Below are 26,329 nucleotides of genomic sequence, written 5' to 3' on the forward strand. Positions count from 1 at the left end.
TCGATAAATTAAGTACCAGTTACGCACTGGGGTTGATGTAATCGACTTAATCCCTTTGTCCGTCCTCGTTTGTCCCCTCTAATGTTTTAGCCCCTTGTGGGCAATAAAGAAGTAAATATTATTACTGCTGCTGCAACAACTAATAATAATAACAATAATAATAGTAATAATAATAATAATAATAGTTTTAAATTTTGGCACAAGGTCAGCAATTTTGCTACATGAAGGGAAGTCGATGACGTTTACCCCAGTGTCCAGCTGGTACTTATTTTATCGAGTTCGAAAGCAAAATTGACCTCGGTGGAATTTGAACCCAGACTAAAAATGGACGAAATGCCACTAAGCATTTCATCCGGCATGCTAACAATTCTGCCACCACGCCTAACAGTAATACTAATAACGATGATGATGATGATGATGATGATAATTTATTTCTTTATTGCCCACCAGGGGATAAACATAGAGGGGGGAAAACAAGGACTGTCTGCACTTCTCGGCCAAAGGAGGGTGGCGAGACGATCTTCGCGCTGAAGTTGGATTACAGCCAGATCTTTCCTGCACCTCAGAGCAGATGTTCGACATAACTCGACAAGTCAGTAATGCTCGAGCACTTTACAAACGCATGCAGGACGGTCGGTTCCATCACTCTGCGCGTCAGGTGCGGCTGACGACACAATCATGCCTGTTAAATTTATCTCGAACCACCAAACACCCTCACCCACCAGCAATTGGACCACGCTGGGAATTTCTGAAAATTAATGGAACCCTGCCTGAAAGACAAGCCAATTTACATCGACGCCCAAAGCTTCCCCGACGACGTCGTCGCTCTTACTCACCATTAATCTTCTGTAGAACACCACGGTGGAGCCTCCACTGGCCGCATTGCTCGAATGGCGGAAAGCTGTGACGGCACTGAAGGTGCCAGTGACCCTTCCTGGGTCTATGCTTGATCCAAGACTACTTCTCTGTCAGAGAGACGAGCTACAGAAAAGCGAGGCTGACAAAGGGCAAACAGCTGCTCAGGCAAAGAAACGCTTGAGATCTCGCAGCCTCAACGCATGTTTGTGCACCATTAGCTACGGCATGCCCAGTCCCCCATGCAGCAGATGTTGGCAGAAAATGGACACTCTGACCAATGGAATACGTCCCTTCCATGAAAAGCGGAAGAGCGGGCACCAATCCGCTCAAAAGTGAACTGGGGCAAGGCATGACAGTCAGACGGTAGGAGATGACAGACGCGATGTAAGCATTCGCCGCTCCGCCTAACTCCAGGAACAGTTTCCTCTCGGTTCATTTCTTCTATTCCCTCACTTCTCTTATCTGATCATTACACATACACACACACACACACACACACACACACACACACACACACATCACTCTCACACACACACACATCACTCACACACACACAACAAGCATACATACATACATACATACATACATACATACATACATACATACATACATACATACGTACGTACGTACGTACATAAAGAGAACATCTATGCTGAACTATTGAGAAATCTGCAGTTACTCTATCCAGATTACAAGTTCAGGTTTATACCTGTAATTACTGGAGCCCTGGGATATGTAACACGCTACCTAAATACTAATCTTGAGAAATTAGGCTTCTCAAAACCAAAAGGAGAAAGCTGATTCGAAGACTACAGATCCAGTCCATCACTGGAATGTAAAAGTCTGTAAAACTTTCCAGAAGTTTATCATTTAAATATAGATGGGCATGTCTATATATGCAATTATATGCATGAGAATACATACATAAAATATACAAACCTGCACATACATACATACATACATACATACATACATACATACATACATACATACCCTATTGTTGATTTTTAAATTTCAATGAAGGAACCCTGGATCTAGGTTAGAAACCGGTTCTTTCTCTATGGGCAAGAAATCTTGAAATAAACTGAATAATGACATTCATACATACATACATACATACATATGTGGTATGATACACTTATAGTATGACTGGTGTTACAGCGCTAAATAGAATAACGATGCTTGCGAGGAGAAAATGTTTACGGAGATGAACGAACTGAAGATGTCTACTCACACTATTGTAGATGAACGAACTGAAGATGTCTACTCACACTATTGTAGATGAAACTGTCAGCCGCTTTACCATAGTCCCAACCACAGCATTCCAAACACCTGAAACAGAACAATACAAAACAACCTCTTTTCATTTCCATTACCATTACTAGCGGCGGTACCCAGAGTTTCCCAGGTTTGTAGAAATTATAAGAAAAACATAGCTTAGGCTCTTTTGTTTGAAAAGATGCATCTCTGGTGAAAGTTTCTAATTCCCCGATGCAAAACTGAGGTCAAGGACTGAGAACATATCTACATTCACTTCATATGTTAATGTTAGTTATGGCTGTCAGCCGAGACCACTGTGAGGACAGCAGCACCGCCTTCCTTTAGCCGAGAGAAACGCACAGTTTTCCTCTGTTTGGTCGCTTTGGCAAAAGAGTTAGTATGATGATAGGCAAGGCTGAGATAGGAGACAGACATTTTCCTCTCAGGCCAAACTGTCAACTTCTTCAAACTCTATTTGCATATAGAGGGACACGCGACCCCGACCTCTCCCGAAATAAATTTGTTGAATGAGTGGCAGTAGTGAGTATGGCCTCTTTGAAAAATGCGTCAACTCGTAGAATGTAACTATACACCAGAGAAATCTATCGGCTAAGAAGCCCCAAGAACTGAGCTGAGGGACTCTTTGATTGGCCCTTGAGATTATCCCCTTATTGAGGCATTTCATTTCATTACTTTTGTCTACGTGGAGGTGCGTGGCTTAGTGGTTAGAGTGTCAGGATCATGATCGCAAGATTGTGGTTTCGATTCCTGGACCGGGCGACGCGTTGTGTTCTTGAGCAAAACACTTCATTTCACGTTGCTCTAGTCCACGCAGCTGGCAAAAATGAGTACCGCTGCGATGGACTGGCGTCCCGTCCAGCTGGGGAACACATACGCCATTGAAACCGGGAAACCGGACCCATGAGCCTGGCTAGGCTTTAAAAGAGCACATTTATTTTTTACTTTTGTCTACTGCTGTTTTTAAGAGTAGTTTTTTTATATTTATCTTTTCTAATTGTCACAATCGATTACAGAATCGCCTACCGTTTATAACATTCTACATCCGGCTTCCTTCCATCCATCCATTTTTCCCGCCCATTATTGGATGGGTCATAGGGGTAGAGTCCTCAGGCACCTCCTCCATAGGGTCCTATCAGAAGCAACCATCATTAGACTTTCCGGATGGATTCTCAACTGTGACCAACTGAAACTATGGATATTTTCTAACCATCTTGTTCTTAGTCTAACCCCGGGCCTCCTGCCAATTGGCTCAGCTCCAGGAATATTTCTATTATTTGAGACGTCGCACAATATACAATATCGTGAAGTTGTTGATTGAAGATATTGTATCTACCGGGGGTTTGTACTGTCTGTCAAGTCACGAAAACGACCTCAGACAGACAATACTTTGTTTCTAAACAATACCGATTTTTGCAATACACCTAGATTGTAGGGTATTTTTAAAGTTTCCAGAAGTTTCTTCAAATTGGTTGCTATTGAACCCAATGCCCGATGATAATAGGGACAATCTTTATGTCCCTATTATCTCTCGTAACTGCCTCTCGTAACTGCCACATCTTAGCGATCTTAATTCCTAGGTCTCCATATTCATCAATCTTTTTCTTTCAGAATAATATGTTGATCTCCTGTCACTGCCACGTCAATTATTGGGCACTCTTGTTTTTCCCTCCTGAAGGTTACTATATCAGGCCTTCGGTGCTCTAACACTTTGTCTGTCTGGAAATCAAAGTCCCAGATGGTTTTTGCCTTCCCCTTTTCGTCTAAGACGGCGAGCTGGCACTAACGGGAAAGTAAATAGGCAGAATCGTTAGAGCGTCGGTTGTTTGCTGGGGAGAGGGCAGATGAGGAAGCTTCTATAGTGAAACTAAGAAGAATTACAGCAATTCCAAGTATGTTACCAAAAACGTACGAGCAGAATAAGGGTCTGCTTCTTTTCGCTAATTCCGGAATCCGAAATTTAAGAGATCAAGGGAATTATTTCGCAAAATTTCTCCAGATTTTACAGTAAAAAACGTGTATGAAGCATTATTAATAAAAGAAGAAAGACAAAAGGCAATATAGTGGTCTGTATTTTGATTAATTGATTAATTTAAGCGATCCATGAAATTATTCGTCAAAAGCTGTCCAACTTCAATGATTTACTGTATCAGAATAGCAATGAAGAACTCTCTCGAAGACTGGCAAAAAGAGTGCAGGCAAAATAATGGTCCTTGTTTTATTTACAGGATCTTGAATGTAATAGAACTGGGGTATTATTTCGTAAAAGTTCTTCAGCAATAAAGAATTCCAGCTCTCTTGAAGACAGACAAAAAAAAGCGCAATAAACTTACCAGGTGCTAAATTGTGGGGTGAAGTTTGTAAACAAGGAGAATTGCTCCATCATAATCCGTTTCAAAGCCTCGTCGAATTCGTTCGAATTGTCTTTGGTGGCTTTCTTTGTGCTTTTTGGAATCGATGGTATAATGTGTTGTCTGACTGGAATGTAGCTGTCACAGAACTGTGGGACTTGTGGAAACATATAATGGACAGAATCAGAGTGAAAATTCATGCCTGAAGTGCTGTCTTGCAGAAATCCTCCTGTCTTGCAGAAATCCTCCTGGCGGATTGAAGAAGCTGTTGACCGGAAAGTTAGAGAAACCTGTACACGGTACCACCTGAAATAAAATATGGTTATATTGTATGCGTCTGGCTTGTGTGTGTGTGTGTGTTATGATGTTATGTATGAATGGATGTGTAATTTCTTATTTCTTTATTGCCCACAAGGGGCTAAACATAGAGAGGACAAACAAGGACAGACAAACGGATTAAGTCGATTACATCGACCCCAGTGCATAACTAGCACTTAATTTATCGGCCCCGAAAGAATGAAAAGCAAAGTCAACCTTGGTGGAATTTGAACTCAGAACGTAGCGGCAGACCAAATACCTATTTCTTTATTGCCCACAAGGGGCTAAACATAGAGGGGACAAACAAGGACAGACAAACGGATTAAGTCGATTACATCGACCCCAGTGCATAACTAGCACTTAATTTATCGGCCCCGAAAGAATGAAAAGCAAAGTCAACCTTGGTGGAATTTGAACTCAATCCTTAAAACGGATTTGTAATTTCTGTACATAAAATACAAGAACATTTATATTCAGGCAATATTTCGAGCAAGCTGAAACTTCGAAATCACTATCAACCGTTTGCTTGTTAAAGTTTAGTAAACATGTACTTCACTTAAAAATATTCAGTAATCTTTCAGTTTAATGCTAAATTGTTTCTATAAATTTTCGTTAAAACAAATGTGAATATATATATATATATATATATATATATATATATATATATATATATATATATATATATATATATATATATATATATATATATATATATAAGGCGAGCTGACAAAACCGTTAGCATTCCGGGAAAAATGGTTTGCGGCATTTCGTTCGGCTTTACTTTCTGAGCTCAAATTCCACCAAAGTCGACTTCGCCTTTCGTTCTTTCGAGATCGATAAAATAAGTATCAGTTGAGCACTGGGGTCGATGTAGCCGACGAACTCTCACCCACGAAATTGCTTGCCTTTGCCAAAATTTGAGACCTATATATATGTATATATATAAAAATATGTGTGTGTGTGTGTGTGTGTGTGTGTGTGTGTGTGTGTGTGTGTGTGTGTGTGTGTGTGTGTGTGTGTGTGTGTGTGAGAGAGAGAGAGAGTGTGTGTGTGTGTATGTATGTATGTATGTATGTTTTCTTGTACGTATGTATTTTTGTTACAACGAAAAGTTGGTAATGTCTTCGAAGTTTCGACGCAGTTGCTTTTTCGGACTGTCTAACGAAGGCAATTCAGCCGAATACTTCAAAGTCACAGGCAACCGTTTCTTTGTAAAATTAATATAAATGTATAACCTACTTTGACTTTTTATATTATATAACTACGCATAAAAATAATACATACAATGCACACATAAAAACAATATCTTCTAATGTCGCCATTTTGTTTTTCCATATTGTACAAACCAAGAGTTGAAAACCAGTAGAAATAGAGATTCCTTTGATATGAAATCTCGAAAAAGATTCTCAATCTCGTATCTCAGTAATTGGATTCAAAGATATCCAATTTCTTTAATTTTCATTTATCTTTCAAAACCTGGAACGTCTTAAAAGAGAATCACAAGTCCTGACTTGAAGTGTGCATAAAACAGACTAAGTATATTCTGGAAGATTATCACAGACTTGCCCATTAGTATTTTGCATTTCATTGAAGTTCAGAGTTCATTTTTTAAAGATGACCAGCAATGACCTTCGGAAATACCAGCCGCCGCGTTTATTCTTTCAGAAAAAAGACAAGCCGCTCGCAAGTGCTAATGGTAACGCGTAGTCCAATACAAACTATTGCATGTTTGGATCGTAGGCCAAGAAACAAACTCACTCAGCTGGTGAAGAGGGTTACTAAGAGACATAGCAGGGCAACAACAGTACTTTTTAAAAGGATGGATGAACCCGACGTAGGGTACACTAGTACATACATGTGTGTATTTGTGAGAGAGAGAGAGAGTACAAATGTATTATTCTGATGAGGCAGAGTATATTTTTATACAGAGCCAGAAATCTGGATCTGGGATTATCCAAAATTTTTTTGCTAATTTATTTGTCTATTTGTCTTTTCACCTTGTACTGTATAAATATATGGTTTTAGAGTCAAGTTTTGACTGCTATCTCTAGCATGGTGGTATCTCTTAGATACCCTTAATTATAATTTTAATAGATAGATAGATAGATAGATAGATAGATAGATAGATAGATAGATAGATAGATTAGTCGAAAATATGGATTCACAGAATCAAACTGCATCCGCATAAAGCTCCCCATTCAGAATCGGCTATCAGTTTCTGTAGTTATCAATTGCTGTGTAGTGTAATGAAATACATCCGTGAAACTGAAAATCTAAGAAATCCGAACAATATTTTGGTGAGGAGTAAATAAAGCACAAATCCATGGGGTGTGAACGGTGAATATAGATTGTTTTGCCATGGAATTTCCATATGATTACAGCTGTTCCATAACCTCTAATTTCAGCATGCAAAATTATACATATATGTTTGCCTCAGTATGCATTCTCAGCATTATACAATACAATTGCTTATTCACAAATTGATGGAAATAAAGTGAATTAACTTCATCTGAAGCGTCTGGGTTACAGCTACGATTCAACTGAGTCATGGCACTGGTGACAATGAAGAGGAAAAACATAGAAAAAGAAAATACACGACATAAACTGAAAATGCCTATCCTCAGTTGTCAATTGAACATCTTCATAGTTTCCATACCAAAGCCATAAGGCTTCATCCGACAGAGTCAACAGTGTTACAATAAAGATTCATTCCTGCTTCAGAATCTACGGATAACTACAGGTAATCGAAACTGTTCCTGTGCTTTACTCATCATCCATTTATACATTTTGTACAATTTCTCCATTATATATATACGACAGGAATGGTAGCAGTTCTAGTGACGCTAGAAAAGAGATGTGATACCGTAATTTGAAGCAGTTTGTGTGAGATGTGTATCAGTAATGATGGCAGCCGTGGAATTTCATAGCCAAAAGAGTGACGTAAATTCCTGCGGCCATTGGGCTTGGCTGTATTATAACCACTAACTAGTTAGCAGGCGCACGAAAGTCAGTTGCAGAAAGGACACTAAAGACAAAATTGTTAATGACAATCTCGTACGTGGTTTATCACAACTGGAATGCTGTGGTTTATTGGGAAATTATGCTGCCGTCGTAAACGATCTGCAATATTTGGAAAGAAAATTACCTACAATAGGCGCAAGAGTGGCTGTGTGGTAATTAGCTTGCTTACCAACCACATGGTTCCGGGTTCAGTCCCACTCAGTGGCACCTTGAACAAGTGTCTCTACTATAGCTTTGGGTCGACTAAAGCCTTGCGAGTGGATTTGGTAGATGGAAACAGAAAGAAATCTATCTTATATTGTGTGTGTGTGTGTGTGTGTGTGTGTGTGTGTGTGTGTGTGTGTGTGTGTGTGTGTGTGTGTGTGTGTGTGTGTGTGCGCGCGTGTGTGTGTTTGTCCCCCCACCATCGTTTGACAACCGATACTGTTCGGCAGAAGAGACCGATAAAATAAGCACTAGGCTCACAAAGAATAAGTCCTGGGGTCGATTTGTTCGACTAGAAGTCGGTGCTCCAGCATGGCCGCAGTCAAATGACTGCAACAAATAAATTAATAAAAGAATAAACGAATACCGTCCTAAATGGGAGGGATCCATTTGTATATGTTATTCTTTCATTGCGGCCATGCTGAAGCACCGCCTCTAATCGAACAAATCGACCCCCAGGACTTATTCTTTGTAAGCCCACTACTTATTCTATCTGTCTCTTCTGTCGAACCGCTAAGTTACGGGGACGTAAACACACACCAACAGCGGTTGTCAAGCAAGTGATGGAGGACGGGGGACACATACACAGACACAAAGACACACACAAATAAATATATATACATATATATATATTAGAGGAGGCTCTCAGTAATAACAGTGTAGCAAAACAGTGGTGCTCCAGTATGGCCGCAGCTCTAAGCTGAAACTACAAAACGAAAAAGAAAGCTGTGTTCCTTTCTGTTGAAGAGCGTAGGCTCGAAACGTAAAAGACTTTCTCACTTCCCGAGCGTTAAACTAATACATCTGTTTGTTGTTTACACACCTGTCTTCGTCTTTTGTTGTTTTTTTTGTAAATTCCAAATATACATATATATATATACCGGAGAAAGCACATAAATGTGAAACAAGGTGGAAGAAAGAGTAGTCAAATACCAGAGGTAGAGTAAGATGCTTTATTGAAAAGCAGCAGAAATATAACAAAAGCTGTTACTCAGAATTTCACGTTCCCGTTCATCGGACAGTTTTGTTAAAATGGAACAGAAATAACGATATCGTTATTTCCGTTCTATTTTAACAAAACTTTTCTGCTGCTTTTAAATAAAGTATATATATATATATATTGTTGTATTTGGGGATGGTCATGCTGCCAGTTTAGCTAATAAAAACACACGCACTATATATTTGGTGTTAATTTGCTTCAGCTTTATTTTACAGATAATACAAGCACTCCCCATACACACACATGCACTTACTAAACATAGACAAACATAGAGGGATACGCATGCGCAAATATAGACACATACAATAGGAATACAAAATACAAAATGGCTGATCGTTAGTGAGGAGGGACACACAAATAAGAAAGAAGAAAGCAAAGGACCACTGATGAGGTCACAGTAGTGTGACGAAAGAACTCTGACCAAAATACGATTAATGTAATATAAAGCTGAAGCAAATTAACACCAAATATATAGTGCGTGTGTTTTTGTTGGCTAAACTGGCAACATGACCATCCCCAATACAACAATATCTGTTTCAACACATGATTTCATATCAAGAATCTTGCAAAACAAATATATATATATATATATATATATATATATATATATATATATATATATATATATATACTCTTTTACTCTTTTACTTGTTTCAGTCTTTTAACTGCGGCCATGCTGGAGCACCGCCTTTAGTCGAGCAAATCGACCCCAGGACTTATTCTTTAGAAGCCTAGTACTTATTCTATCGGTCTCTTTTGCCGAACCGCTAAGTTACGGGGACATAAACACACCAGCGATGTTGGGGGGGACAAACACAGACACACAAACACATACATACATACATACATATATATATATATATACATATATATATATATATATATATATATATATATATATATATATATACGACGGGCTTCTTTCTGTTTCCGTCTACCAAATCCGCTCACAAGGCTTTGGTTGGCCCGATGCTGTAGTGGAAAACACTTGCCCAAGGTGCCACGCAGTGGGACTGAACCCGGAACCATGTGGTTGGGAAGCAAGCTTCTTATCACACAGCCACGCCTGCGTCTCTTCCCAGTGAGAAGTAGAAACACTGTCTAAAGAACAAGAACGCTCATTTGCGAACTGAACGCGAAGAGGATTCGACAAAGCTAATCATGTTTTCTTGATCCTTGACAGAATATTGGCTTCAAATTTTTAGCACAATGCCAGCAATTTCGGGGAAAGGGGTAAGTCGATTATATCAACCTCAGTGTTCAACTGGTACTTATTTCATCAACCCACCGAATCGATGAAAGGCAAATAGACCACGGCGAAATTTGAACTCAGAACGTAAATACGATTGAAATGCCGATAAGCATTTTGTCCGGAATGCTAACGCCTCTGCCAGTTCGCTGCCTTATTCGACGCCCTCAGTATGTTCTTTCGTTCATTTACTTGTTTCAGTCATTTGACTGTGGCCATGCTAGAACAGCGCCTTTAATCGAACAAATCGACCCCAAGACTTATTTTTTGTATGGCGAGTACTTATTCTATCGGTCACTTTTGCCGAACCGCTACTTTACGGGGACGTAGACACACCAACATCAGCTGTCAGAAAATGACGGGGCTGGTCAAACACAGACACACAAACACAAACACATACATCTATATATATATATATATATATATATATATATATATATATATATATATATATATATATATATATACGACGGGCTTCTTTCAGCTCCTGTCTACCAAATCTACTCACAAGGCTTTAGTCAGCCTGAAGCTACAGTAGAAGATGCCATGCAGTGGAACAGAACCAGGAACCATGTAGTTGGGAGGCAAGCTTCTTACCACACAGCCACGCCTGCGCCTTTAATTCTTTTCTACTTAATTAACCAATGAAACTGGTGCATAAGCTACTCGCTTTACTAGCATTTCGTCTTTCCTTACACAGACACAAACATATGCACACTAAAAGATGCACACAAATACGGAGAGAGAAAATAAGAAAGAGAGAAACAGAGAACAAGAAACCTCTTGGCAAAACCCCTTTTCCTGCTTTGCTGTCTAGTATTAGAATCGTGAAATATTCCTCAGCCCACGGATTTCATTCCATACAACTCGTCTACAATCGCAGACTTAGCTGTGTAATTAAGAAATTCGTTTCGCAACCATGTGGTTTTAAGTTCGATTCCACAACGTAACACCTTGCGCAAATGTCTTTTGTCATAGCCTTGACCAATATTTTCCGAGTGAGGATTTGATAATCGTAAATGTAAGCTACACTGAAACTCATATATATATATATATATACAAGGGTTGGACAAAATAATTGAAGCACCTTAAAATTTCAAACAAATTTATTTTAATATGGGGTAGGACCGCCTTTGGCAGTAATTACAGCTTGATTTCTACGAGATATGGACTCGTACAAAGTTTGAATTGTTTTCAAAGGAATTTTTGTCCATTCTTCAGCTAAAACAGCCTCCAGTTCTTGTAGTGATGATGGTGGAGGATATTGACTCCTTACTTGTTTTTCTAAAATGCACCATAACTGTTCAATGATATTGAGATCTGGGGACTGTGGTGGCCAGATAAGCTGTTCAACTTTACTAGAATGTTCCTCGTGCCATTCAGTAACAACTTTAGCTGTGTGAATTGGTGCATTATCATCCTGAAAGATTGCGTTTCCCTCCTGAAACAGTTTTGCAACCATAGGATAAATTTGATCAGATAAAATTCTTAAATAGTCTTAACTATAAATTCTGCCATGAAGGGAAACTATTGGGCCGGCGAATCTCCAAGATATACCCCTCCAAATCATCACAGATTCTCCTCCATGTTTAAGAGTTGGAAGGAAGCAGTCTAGGTCAAATGCTTCTTTTAGCTGTCTCCACACGTATATTCGGCCAGTGGTCAGAAACAAGATAAAAGATGACTCGTCCAAGAAAATAACATTCTTCCATTGCTCTAGGGACCAATTCTGCAGGTTTTTACTCCACTCTAAACGCTTTGTAACGTTTGTTTTTGAAAGTGGAGGTTTTCTGGTTGCAGCCCTCCCGTGAAATCCGACGTTGTGCAGCTCCTGTGGAAACTGAGTTCTCGAGGGGGGTCATTAAGCTCTGCAGTAATTTTGGGAGCTGTACTTTTGTGATCGTTTCTAACAATTCGCGTAAGAGTCTGACGGTCCCTATCTGAAAGTTTTGGTTTTCTTACGGAGTTTTGTTTCGACGAGGCGGTTTTTCCCTCTTTCTCAAAAGCTGTCATTACTTTCGAGACAGTACTTCTTGATACACCAAACATTTCAGCTGTTTTCGTTACGCTAGCGCCTGCTATGCGAGCACCAACAATTTGACGTCTTTGAAAATCCGATAGATGTGTCATTTTAATGAATTTTAATTACCTTTTTCTGATGATATCTGAAAAGAAACAGCAATTTTAGCAAAACATATTAAGCAATACTAATAATAAATTAAAAAAAAAACATAAAAATAAACAAGCTTTTGACGCTTTTATAAATATTTCAAAATTATGATGCTATGATGTTTCCATTATTTTGTCCAACCCCTGTACATTTATTTATATATGTATATATATATATATATATATATATATATATATATATATATATATATATATATATACATATGCATGTGTATGTGTGCTAGTATGTTTATGGGAATAAGTAAGGCTTAGCAACAGGAAGGGCACCCAGCTCTAGAAAAACTACATCATGAATGGTTATGATGATATAGATGTATGCAGGTGTGTGTGTGTGTGTGTGTGTGTGTGTGTGTGTGTGTGAGAGAGAGAGAGAGCTGAATATCCGGTGCGTTGCAGGCTGAAAAATGGCTAGAAATGCCGCACAATTGCTCTTAATAAAAGCGTATTTGGTTTAATAAACTATTTCATTTCTTTTGAAAAGTTATCTTTCATTTAGGAAATTGAATTATATTGTCTTACACGTTTATATCATTCTGATGTCTAATTCACGATATTACAGATAAATCCTCGATATTTCAAGGATATTAAATAAGAACACACGATTAAGTAATTGTGAAAGCAGTTTTATTTTATTCGAAACTAATACCGAACATAATGTATTTTATTCTTAAAATTCTCTCATTTAAAAAAAAAATTTGAAAATTTAGCAGTAACCAGAGTGACGAGACACAAACAACCAATCAAAATTTAGCAGTAACCAGAGTGACGAGACACAAACAACCAATCAAAATTTAGCAGTAACCAGAGTGACGAGACAACAAACAACCAATCAAAATTTAGCAGTAACCAGAGTGACGAGACATAAACAAGCAATCAACCAATAAAAATAAAATCGTTTTCAGGTCGTGTTAAAACCAACAGATCCAAATAATGCAAATGACTGCATATAATGCAGTGATATAGAAAGATTATAAGAGGTGTGATGGTCCCAGGTTTATGTAATATTAAATATGTATCCCTCATTGGTTCGTAAATACTGAGTATTATCATAACACCTCAGGATACAAAATGTTCTCTGGTTTTATCCACAGTGACATAAATAAGTTATGGTGGTTTCCAACTATTTAAATTCCTATATAAAACATGCCATCAACAAGGTAGTATTCCTCAAAATGCAATCCAGCAACTGCTTATGTTTGCTTTTGGGGATTTGACACACTCAGTGAAATGAGAACAGAAGTGTAAATGTAGTAAAGATTGTTTGTCAACATAACATGGCAGTCCTGGTTTAGGACTAATGTTGCTGCAATTTAGCCCCAGGAGACATCGTCTCCAGCTGGCTATACGACACGATCTGTGCCCTTATAATTTTCGAACATTAGTCATAAACCAGGACTGTCATGTTATGTTGGCAAACAATCTTTACTACAAAGTATTGTTGCTGAATATCTCACGGTTTCTTTCTCCTCGCAAAGGAAATTCAGAAGATGTAAGTGAATCAAAATGTGTGCCTCACTGAAGACCTTTTTACTGCAGGAATAATGATAGAAAGCAAATTTCAACATAAAATACTATAAATTTAGTCCCGTAGCCACAAAATTTGACTCGCCGCATAAATTCATTAAAATCACATAATATGACGCGTACAGTATAACCAGCTGCAGGTCTACATTAGTCAAGTGTTTTTCTAAGATTATAAACCTTGCCAAACAGAAACAGACAGCAAGGGAGTGAGAAGTAGAGACAGGGAGAGAGAAAGACGGAAATAAAGAAAAATAGATGGTAATTGGGAGAGAGAAAAAGGAAGAGATAGTGATATAGTGATAAAGACAGAGAGAGAAACGAAGAGAAAATTTTGAAATGGCAAAGCTTTCAATGAGCAGAAAGATAGAATGTTAAAACATTGATATTCAGCATTGTAAAGAAAAACTGAGAAATAACAGACGATAGCTACATAACTGCATAGCAAAAGATCAAGATGGACATATACACTCTTATAAGGGTTTTGTGTCTGTATGTGTGTGTGTGGATGAATATATATATATGTATGTATGTATATATATATGTATATATATATATATATATATATATATATATATATATATATATATATATATATATATATATATATATATATATACATGTGTGTGCACGCGCGCGTATATATACGCAGCTTCATGAATATAGTTTATTCGTTAGTTACAAGAAATTTCGGAGATGTACTTGCATAGCAAGTGACCTGATCTGAGATCGTGTACTGGAACGAAAACAATTGCAACGTGGAAGCCATTTAAAAACACACAAAAACCGTTAGATTCACTTCAACATTTAAATTTAATTTGCTAAAATATTTTCGTCGCTTTGAGACCGCAACCTGTTAACTGACAAAATATGTTCTGTCCAGAAAGGGAGACTAATAACAGTCTGTTATTAGTCATTGGCGTTATGTAAAGAATAGGCCATATCATTAAAATGCTAGAGGTTTTGAAAGACTTGTTATGGTTCTGGCTATCACAGAATTTTGTCAGTGAACAGGTCGCGGTCTCAAAGCGACGAAAATATTTTGGCAAATTAAATTTAAATGTTGAAGTGAATCTAACGGTTTTTTCTGTTTTAAATGGCTTATAAACACCTTCTACGCTACAATTGTACAAGAAATTTCATATTCGGAAAGTGGAGATTTCGGACGGGCTTGTAAAGCGTGCCGGTACGGCACGGTACGCTACACAAACCCGTTTGATAACTGAGTTACTCGAGCATGAAACTTCAAGTAGCTCACGTATAACTCCTGTGTCTATTAAACCATGTATACATATATTATATTATATTATATTATATTATATTATATTATATTATATTATATTATTTGGGCATCTATGTATCTCTTCTGTCGTAATACATCGTCAAAAACTGATACTCTTCAAAGTGAAATCCTCTGCACCGAATTACGGATACTCCCTTGTCAGTCTCACAATCAGAATTGCAGTGACCCAATGATTATCTTGTAACCAGTTGTTTCGCTTCAACCAGCGATACAAAAACTATGATTTCCAATAAATACGAAGTACTTGCTGTCAATTATTTCCTTGGGTTGACAACATTGAAGAACGACACCAAGGATCTATCATTCTTGTCAATCAATCAATTAATAGACAGCCATATTCGCTTTAACTGTGTGCCCTCTCCGAAGAAGACTTCATGTTACGCTGCTTCCTCATTCTCCGCACGTAGGTCTTGCCTACACGATCTTACCATCTCCGGTTAGACCGCAACGTATTCCACAATAAAATATCAATAGTCTCCAAATCGATGGGGGTGTTATTTTCGTTGTCGTTGTTGTTAGCAAACTTATGGTCGAAAGCAAACCATCCAAGACCATATTCACCTTTCCCTCGTGTGCAGAAGTCTTTTTAAAGTGTTAGGGTGTAATTTAAGAGTGTGAGATTTGGTTGCTATTTCTACTACATCAAGTGACCAGCAAGAAGCTCCATTGTTCTCGTCACCAAATTAGTTTCCAGTAAAAAGTTCTAAGATGCACGATAGCAAAAGACATCCTAAGAATAACTATCAATTTCCTTTCCTATTTGTTCGTGAAGAATACATAGCCAGAACCAGAACCAGTCTTTCAAAACCTCTAACATTTTAATGATACAGCATATTCTTTACATAACGCCAATGACTAATAACAGATTGGTCTCCCTTTCTGGACCAGAACATATTCTTGACTTGAGCTGTTACCAATCCTATACAGAATGCAAGTAAGTCTTGGACTTCAGTTTCTGCCCACCAAGGCAACATTATTGACCCCCAGTATATCTCGGACTTCTGTATAAATCATGTATACGTCTAAGGCTTGAATAGTGACCACTCATATATCTAAGGGTTCAATATTACTTACCCATATATCTAAACCTTGAGCGCTGACCACCAGTTCAGCTAAGACGGTGTACACACTACACTCACATATGTCATAGACCGTATATAAGAAACGGTCATCTCTTCTCTCGTTTACACGATTGGGGCCGTCTTTTTGCTCCTACAGAATAAGCTGAGTTTATACCAACGCCGACTCAGCCTACACGAAGCCGTTGTACCTCTCATCGTGAACACCTCCACTATATATCCGTTCTCCTGGTCATGGATTAAATTATTTCTCTGATTCTTCTGCAAAATTACAACACTTTGGAAGCCCCTTTTACGCATTCCCATTCTAAGCATTAACATACAACAATTTAGAATATATACTAGCTATATTCCTTACCCCATTAATCTAGAAGAATCTAATTTGTCTAACACTGCGCACTTCTAATTAGTTTAAACACTACACATTTTCCTCTTCAGCATAACAAACACAAAAGTACAGTCAAAAGGGATTCTCGTGTCGTGTTGACATAGGAGTGACTAATTGTTTTCATCAACTGGACACCCTATTCCCTAAATTAGCGTGCAAAGTGGTGGAGCATTCCACAGACCTTAAAGTACTCATAAATAGTTCTCGAGTAGAATCAGCGTCACACAGTGTGATATTGTCCATCCAAAGAGCTTCTACACAGTTCTCATGCCATTTTACTCACAAGGCTTCGGTCGACCCAACACTAAGATAAATGCACCAACCCAAGATGTATGAGCCAACTCGAAACTCACAATTATGAGACGAAATTCTTGACCGCACAACCAGACCAACATCCACAAAAACACTAAGACACAAACACACATTTAAATCTGTACAATCCCACAGAAACAAGTATGAATATTTATGAATGTAAACATATATAAAAGATTTACAGGCATTAAAACATTACATTTCGTCCCTTTATTTTCATTATAAGCATTCAAACCACAAACCTTATTCTCTATTGGTGGGTTTATCCAGCTCTTGTTGTCACGAAAGTTTAAAAAGCTGTAAGGAAAATCATAGTTGTAAAATCCATCGTTAAACACCTCATCGGAGGGTTCACGTATTGCATAATGCGGCTCTTCCGGTAAACTGAGAGGTTGGTTGGGGAAATAACAGCTGGTCGTTTCATGTGTGGATTGCGGTGGCATAGAAGGGTTCTGACTCTGGTCGTAATTCAACGGAAGGTAAAATTCCACATTCGGCACCGGGTATTCATTGGGCCACAAGTTTTTATCGTAATCACAAAAGTTCTGCTGGTAAGTAGGATAACCATCGATCGTATGGTTCCACTCCCAGGCGGGAGAGTTATATGAAGTAAAGTTCTCTCTTTCCCTGCTTCGGGATTCGTGAAATGATGGTTTTTTCGTGGAGGCTTGTCGCTTCTGTGGACTGTCTTGGATAGATTCTGTACTTTTGGAAGACTCATAATCATGGCTGGTGCTGGGATAATTACTGCGTCGCTCCTCTTCCGAATGCTTTGACCCACGGCTATTCTTGCTCTTTGACAAATTCTGATAATTCTTCTTTCTTGGATAACATTGGTTGTCCGAAGATCGAGGAACAAAGCTTCGGTGCCAGGTATGAGTTTGTTCACGTGATGGAGTACTAGAATCTCGGCGTTTGGAAGCAGTGTAATCGCTCTTGGATTGATGGCGGTTGGTCCTTTTAGGCGGCTTCTGCTTTTCAGGTTTGGTATGACTATCTGAAAATCAAAGAGAGAAGGGTTTGATTATTCTCTTAACAAACAGAAATGGAAAAGATATGGAAATATTTCTTTATACTATTAGGCGCAAACATGGCTGTGTGGAAAAAAGTTTGCTTCCCAACCTCATGGTTCCGAGTCTTCAATCCCACTGCGGGCCGACCAAAGCCTTGTGAGTGGATTTGGTCGACGCAAACTGAAAGAAGCCCATCATGTGTATGTGTGTGCGTGTGTGTGTGTGTGTGTGTGTGTCTGTGTGTGTGTGTGTGTGTGTGTGTGTGAGTGAGTGTGTGTGTGTGTGTGTGTGTGTGTGTGTGTGTGTGCACCACCACCGGCTGATAACCGCAGTTGGTTTGTTTACATTCCCGTAACCTATCGACTCCGCGAAAGAGAGACCGTTAGAATAAGTACCAAGCTAAGAAAATAAGTACTGGGTCAATTCGTTCAACTAAAAATTCTTCAAGGCGGTGCCCCAGCATGGCCGCAGTCTAATGACTGAAACAAGAAAAAGATAAAAGATAAGCGATTCAAAGTAGACCCCCCCCCCCCACCAACCACCACCACCACAACCACCATCTCCCGCTAGCGATATTTTGTATATAAAAATAAAAAAAAAGATGCTGAACGTTGCACTGAAAAGCAGCTGGTGGAGAATCTGCCTGGGGTTAAACTAGTAGTAACATTCACCTGCCACTTTGATGTGATGGCTCGCTTTACTGTTTAGTATACGTTGCTCTTCTATCTCTTCTTGAGATTTTATAACTAACAACTTCGCTTATAATTAAACACTTATCTGTAATTAAACACCTCCCGATAATTAAAACGATACCATGGATGAACTGGTTGAATTTATTTGAATGAAATCAAAACCTCATTCTTCGTTGACACCTCAATAATAACTGATTTTTTTTACAAAACCACAAAGAAGGGTATAGTGGCTTGAATCAACCTCAGTACAGCACTGGTACTTAACCTCACCGATCCCAGTACTGCATTGTAACATATTTTGTCGATTTAAATACGTAAAAGGGACGCAACTCTATATTTAGTACAATTTTATTATTCCATTATCTTGCTTGACAATAATCGTTTTCGGTACAAAAACTCGCTTTGCAGCTATGTCGTTTTAGGTTCAACAGCAATGAGCGGCGCTTTGAGCAAAGACCTTAAGCCATCACCTCGAGTTGATCAATGCCTTATGAAGGAAATTCAATAGACTGAAACTAGGTGAGACTGTTCCTGTTCTTGATTGATAAACTTATCAGTCGTTCGGTTTAACATTATCAACTGGGCCTTGTGTCCCTTTAAAAGGATCCAATCTGTTGCCAGTATTCGAGTTAATTCACCAGGCTGAGGATAACGTCATCCTTTCCTACAGGTACCCTTTGGGGGCAGCTGTAAGAAGAGATGACGTTGCTCTTCTTCCCTATGATTTTAAAAAATGGGTCCTTTCCGTTTGACACACACGTTCCGATTTCATTGAAGTTTTTCGATATCATCGTGGGCTGCACCTGAATGCATCATCGGTGATGTTTCCTGGCGTCAATAGAAGTTTTGGGTCTAAGAGCAATAAAGCATCTTTGCTCAGGTGACCCTACCAGGGTTGAGAAAGCCCCAGCTTGAGTCCAGTTAGCATTGTCCCCTTCAGGGCTCACACTTCCTGACCTATAACCACTTTGAGGCAACCTCTGCTCTTTTCACAGCCAACTCGAGGACCTCTCTATTTACAGGTTAGTCTTTACCGAGAGACAGAGCCATAATTATCGATACAATTGGTTTCTTTAATAACAGGTAGGTCTTTAATTGCGTATAGGTCACGTATTTCGGAACAAGGTAGTCATCTGACCTGCAAGAAATAGCAGCTAAATTTCCTTCGGACACTGTACCGTCTTAGAAAAGATCACATTGGATAATGTGGTCCTGTGTTCCCTGCATATAAGAAACTGGGTATTTTCTGTGAAAATATAAAGAACGTGTGAAGTGACTTTATTCAACTGATGGTGCCTTGTACTCGGCTACTTGACCTGCTTGACCTCCCTTAAATAAACTTTATAGGCCCCTATGTTGCAAGGGCTGCAAACCCTCTGCATCCTACCTCGATGGGGTCAAACATTGTTTGCAGCCCATTAAAAGTTTCTATACAGATGTAGTCTTACATGCCAGTTATGTAAATCACAACCATTTGGGGATGGTTTTAAACAGTTGCTATGGTAACATGGCGATGACGATCGTCTGCTGCTGTTAACTGGATAAATCTGACTGGCAAAATGACAACAACAAAAAGAATCTCGATCTTTAGCAATTCGTAAATTATTTTATTATTAATTTCTCCTAAAAACGGTAGTTACGACTGTTTCGTAATCGATACGCAGAACTACATCTGAACGGAAACGTTCAATAAAATCATGTGAGTCACACTAAAAAGACACGTAAAAAATTGTCGAGTCCGTCTTATTGGAAACTTTGTACCAGGAAACGTATTTCAGCGGCGTTTGGGAATAGTTATTCATCGCTACTTCATAGGGAAGTGGAGGCGCGTAGCTTAGTGGTTAGGATGTCAGCATCATGATCGTAAGATTGTGGTTTCGATTCCTGGACCGAGTGACGTATTGTGTTCTTGAGCAAAACACTTCATTTCACGTTGCTCCAGTCCACTCAGCTGACAAAAATGAGTAACGCTGCGGTGGACTGGTGACCCCTCCAGCTGGGGGGAACACATACGCCATTGAAACCGGGGAACCAGGCCCATGAACCTGGCTAGGTTTTAAAAGGGCGCATTTATGATTTTTTTTTTTTTTTTTTTTTACTTTATAGGAAAGGAAAGAAGCAAGAAACCGAGTTTGTTTTTTGTTTTGTTTTTTTTGTTTATTTTTGCTATTTTCTTTTACTAATTCATACAACGAGAATTACGATTCTGAAAACAATTCTTTATCCAAATTTTTTGTTATTTACATTTTCCCCATCAGTTCCGTGCCGTTTTCCTTTCCCTATGACACAGTGATGCTATCCCAAAACACCGCCTATTTTTCTTTCTCTATTTTACGAAAAACGACTTATTTCGCTTTTAACTAACCTCGATCGTTAACCAGTTAATTTTTAATTCTAAAGGGGGGAGGTTCTTTCACCCTGTAACTCTTTCACCGGAAGCAAAGCTAACGATGTCGTTATAAACCACAGGAGATCTAGTGGGTAGCCCCAGAACGAGATGGTTGGATAATATCCACAGACTCAGTTGGTCGCGCTTGGAAATCCAGTCGGAAAGTGCAATAACGCTTGCTTCTGATAGGATCCTGAAGACTCTACCCACGCGATCCTCCCAGGAATGCTGGAGGAGATGGATGGACGGACGGACGGACGGACGGTCGGACGGATGGATGGATGGATGGATGGATGGATGGATTATAAACAATAGGTATAAATAAATGAAGTGCTTGAATAAATAACAATATTACTATAAATTAAAACACTTACTTTGAATAACAACTGACTTCAGTCGTGTACACTGCAATTCCATAATGAATGTAGTAAACACATCAGATTCCTTTCATTATTTCGCAAAAATCATCAAAATCGCCAGCAATTCTTTCATTTTTTTCTTTATGTTTTTCCTTAGTTCAATCTATATCTTTCGCTTATTCTAAACTTATTATTTTCCACGGATTAAAATATAAAACAAAATTGATACCGCTAAGTTCACAGGCAAATGGCCCCTGTTTTTTTCTTTTTTACTCAACAAATAACCAGACACATTCAAGCTCTGATTTGTTTAGGATTTTTTTTTCCTGTAAATAATGGAATCACCATTACATCGAGTCTAAAGATCACTTTGAAAATATAAGTTCTCCTGGATTAATTTGCTCTTAATCTCTGCAACTCAGAGTTGACTTAATTCCAACCAACTTGTGAAAATATTTGCAGATATTAATGACAGTGGTTTAATTTTAGGAAACCAAAATAAGTTCCACGTAAACTTGACTTATTCTTTATGTAACTCTTTGAAATGAATCGCGTCCTTAAGATCAACCGTTGACGGTAGCAGCGTTTTCGGTAATTCTTTATCTTTTCTCAAATTTTGGAAGACAATTCTGTACCGTTTAAATTCTGTTCAGAATCGTTTTATTCTTGTTTTGTTTTGGTGACTTGTTAATTCCACATCAATATTTATTTTTATAGGACACTGAAGGACACTGCGATACATACATACATACATACATACATACATACATACATACATACATACAAACAGACAGACAGACAGACAGACAGACAGACAGGCAGGCAGGCAGGCAGGTAGATAGATAGATAGATAGATAGATAGATAGATAGATAGATAGATGGATGGATGGATGGATGGATATACACATTTATATACACATAAAAGGAGGGGCGATTTTATGATAAAAGACATGTTATAAGTTATGAACTTCTCCACTGCATTTACAATGAATGCCATAATTTTTCTTTCTCGCACCTTTTGAAAATCTTCACTTCTCTTTAAAACTGTTTCACTTCCGGACTGCAAAACTCTTTCCGGAAGTACTTCTGTTTTGCCACCATAACATACATGCGCATTATCACACACAGACTCACACACTTATACATAGAGATACATTGTATTTGTTCCGTTATTGGTAGGAACAACAAGAAGACGTACGACGACATCGAATGAGGGTTAAATCTCATTTAATATACACAATCATGTTATATGAATCAGTCATCTATTGCGTTTCCATAGCGTGAAACAGATGGTAGCTCAAATCTAAATACTGTGTTTATTAAATTCTGTGTGTCCATGTATGTGTGTGTGCATGTATGTGTGTGTGCGTGTGTGTGTGTGCGTGTGTGTGTTTGTGTGTGTGTGTCTGTCTGTCTGTCTATCTGTGTGTGTGTGTCTGTGTCTGTGTGTGTGTGTCTGTGTCTGTGTGTGTGTGTGTCTGTCTGTATGTGTCTGTGTATCTGTGTCTATGTGTCTGTGTCTCTGTGTCAGTATGTGTGTGTGTCTGTATGTGTGTGTGTTCGCGCGTGTGTTTGTGTGTCGGGGGGCGTATTTATGTATGTATGTATGTATGTATGTATGCATGCATGTATGTATGTATGTATGTCCTTGTTCAGTTTTATTTCAAGACTTCTCGCCAAAAGAGAAAGAGCCGGTTTCTAACCTAGATCCAAGGCTCCTTCTTTAGAATTTCAACATCAACAACCGGGTATTTTTGCTTGTATGTATATGTGCAGATTTGTATGTATTCCCATGCATATAGCTACATATCTAGACATGCTCATATATATTTAAATGATAAACTTCTGGAAAGTTTTACAGATTTTTACTGTTCCAGTGATGGATTGGATCTGTAGTCTTCGAATCAGCTTTCTCCTTTCTGGTTTTGAGAAGCCTAATTTCTCAAGATTGATATTTAAGCAGTGTGGTATGTATCCCAGGGACCCAATAATTACATGTATAAACCTGAACTTGTAACCTGGATAGAGTAACTGCAGATTTCTCAATAGTTCAGCGTAGGTATTCTCTTTTTCACTGATCTTCAGCTTCATGTCAACATCCGCTGGGCAGCTAATCTCCACAACTGTGCACAGTTTCTCTTCTCTATCCTAAATCATTATCTCAAGTCTGTTGTGCTTACATTTTATTGAGGTCTTCACTGGTACATTCCACCACTACTCCTTTTTATTATGAGTGGTTATAGCTTCTACCATACTGTGGGTTCTTATTTCTTTGTCCTCGGGATTATCCTTCCGACGGATTTCATTATAGAGTGCCCTAGCTACAACATCATGTCTCATCGTTAGATAATACCGTGATGACATTTTCGGACAACAGCTTATGATGTGGGTGATATCTTCGGTGTTAATTCCACAAAGTCTGCATCGGTTGTCACATTTTACTGCTTTTCCTACATATCTGTCCTTTTTGTGCAGCAGGTATTTGGTTGATATTTCCTCTTCCTAGATTGCAAACGCGTATACTTCAATGTGGGAGGTAATAATCTGACTATTGGCCCATGATAGGCTGTTTTGATGATCAATGTTACTATCATCTCAGAGTTTTCTACTAACATATCTATGCAAAGTCTTCTGCTCTTATATCCTCAGCCTTTCATCTGATGATACGTTGCAGCAGAGTCGTGCGACGTTTTTGGCAATGTATTTAAGGTTATCAGACAAAGAGTGTTGCTCAAGGAGCTGCCTTCCAAGTCTTGTGATGTTATCAGCCTCATGTATGCAAACTTGGTCAAGGGATGCACTTCGACACTTGGTGGTTAAAAGATGTTATGTATGTATGTATGTATGTATGTATGTATGTGTGCGTATGTGTGTGTGTCACGGTATCGACTAGACTACCGGATATTGTTACACATCACTGGTGACATCGTCCATTGAATTGTTTTTCAGCTTTCGAATAATGCCATCCCGCTAGCGAGGCAAGCAGACCAACGTTGCCCCTGATTATCCAAATTACATTCACGCGTTCATTGCAAATAGATGCAGCTTCTTTTATTTTTAATTCTTTCTCTTTTTGTTTTGTTTTGTTTGTTTGTTTTTTTAATCCTTTCCTTGAAACATTCATACGCCGAAATCGACGGGACTGACCGTCATTAATGGTTTCTCATTTTGGCACCACGTTAGCAATTTCAGGGGAGGATGAAAGTAAATTACATTGACCCCAGTGCATAACTGGTACTTATTTTATCGACCCAGAAAGGATGAACGGCAAAGTTGACCTCGAAGGAATTTGAACTCAGAACGTAAAGACGGACGAAATGCCGCTAAGCATTTTGTCCAACACACCAACGATTCTGCCAGCTCGTCTATCATTATTATTGCCCATTTTGCACAGGTTCCAACCCCTCAATAAAATTCTTGTCACTTACTCTTCTAACGACTTCACTTGAATAAAATAGTTTGTAAAATGGGAATATTATAAACATTTCCTGGCTGCGTTTCTAAATGGTTGCTTAATGGGATCTGACGAACATCAGGGTTTCATATTTGTTGTCGAGGTACTGGCGAGGATTCCGATAATAAACTTTCTGTCTGACCCATATATATATATTGATAGTAATGGTAAGACAACAAAAGAATGTAAGAGACCTCGATATTATGTAAATAGAGGAATTTCTCTAAATATAATAAGTGACAATTATTCGGTAGCCATGATAAAACTCCGAGTTACGGAGTTTCATCATTATCATCATCGTCGTCTTCGCTTAACGTCCACCTTCCATTCTGGCATGGTTTGGACGCTTTGATAGGAGCTAGCAGAAGACTGCATCAGACTTCTGTGTCTGTTTCAGCACGGTTTTTACGGTTGGACGCCCTTCCTAACACCAACCACCCAGCGGAATGGACAGAGTGCTTTTTACGTGGTACCAGCATTGGTAGGGTCACCAAGTAACTTGCAAGACAAAAGTCCTTTTAGAGGGGAGTGGGCATTGGAGGAGGAGATCTTGTGTCAGATGATGAAAGGTTAGAGTGCGAGAAGGAGACAGAGAGAGAGAGAGAGAAACCGGTTCTTTCTCTATTGGCAAGAAATTTTGAAATAAACTTAATAATAACATACATACATACATACATACATGCATGCATGCATACATGCATATACACATACATACATACATACATGCATACATACATACATACATACATACATGCATGCATGCATACATACGTACATATGTGTATACATATATGTATGAATGTATATATATATATATGTGTGTGTGTGTGTGTGTGTGTGTGTGTGTGTGTGTGTGTGTGTGTGTGTGTGTGTGTGTGTGTATGCGTGTGTATGCATGTGTGTGTCTGTCTGTGTACATACGATTTAAAACTGTAATTGTCGTAGGTTTTGTAGCACCGTCAGTAGAAGATAGCTCCTTAAAAGGATGCAACTTGAGTGTTTTTCTTGGAAAGGGCAGTAGAATAAATGTTAGACTAAGTACGAAGGTCGATTAAATTAAGTTAAGCTGTTTGAAAGTTGCACCTCGCTATGGCCACTTTTGGATATCCGAAATCTCTAAAAGAATAAATCAGTTTTCTTTTTGTTTTCGTAATTTTTACACAAGGGAGTTAACTACGTATAATCTATCACCTCAATATTACAAAGTTACTTCCCTTGAAAGAAACTGCAGGAATCCATATCGGTAAAATATGATAAAACATGATAAAGCTCACTCGTTAAACACGATAATATCACATAGACACATTTATAATCCATATTTGATATCCACTTTCACGGAAATACTTTCTA

The 26,329-nt window shown here is 38.6% G+C and overlaps 1 protein-coding gene across 1 annotated transcript in view; it reads right to left on the reverse strand.

Moving 5' to 3' along the window:
• The window catches only part of LOC106881497 (uncharacterized), a 22,864-nt gene extending 548 nt beyond the window's left edge, over positions 1-22,316 (reverse strand). The window contains exons 1-4 of the mRNA XM_014931901.3: positions 21,541-22,316; positions 17,315-18,069; positions 4,470-4,793; positions 2,130-2,190 (exon numbers count right to left, since the gene is read on the reverse strand). Coding sequence (XP_014787387.2) covers positions 4,671-4,793; positions 17,315-18,069; positions 21,541-21,583 — 921 coding nt within the window. The 5' untranslated portion in view covers positions 21,584-22,316 and the 3' untranslated portion in view covers positions 2,130-2,190; positions 4,470-4,670. The remainder of the gene's footprint in view (positions 1-2,129; positions 2,191-4,469; positions 4,794-17,314; positions 18,070-21,540) is intronic.
• Positions 22,317-26,329: the final 4,013 nt, after the last annotated feature.

The sequence above is a fragment of the Octopus bimaculoides genome, chromosome 4, assembly GCF_046866305.1.
Source record: "Octopus bimaculoides isolate indiv1 chromosome 4, ASM4686630v1, whole genome shotgun sequence".
Taxonomy (NCBI): Eukaryota; Metazoa; Mollusca; class Cephalopoda; order Octopoda; family Octopodidae; genus Octopus; species Octopus bimaculoides.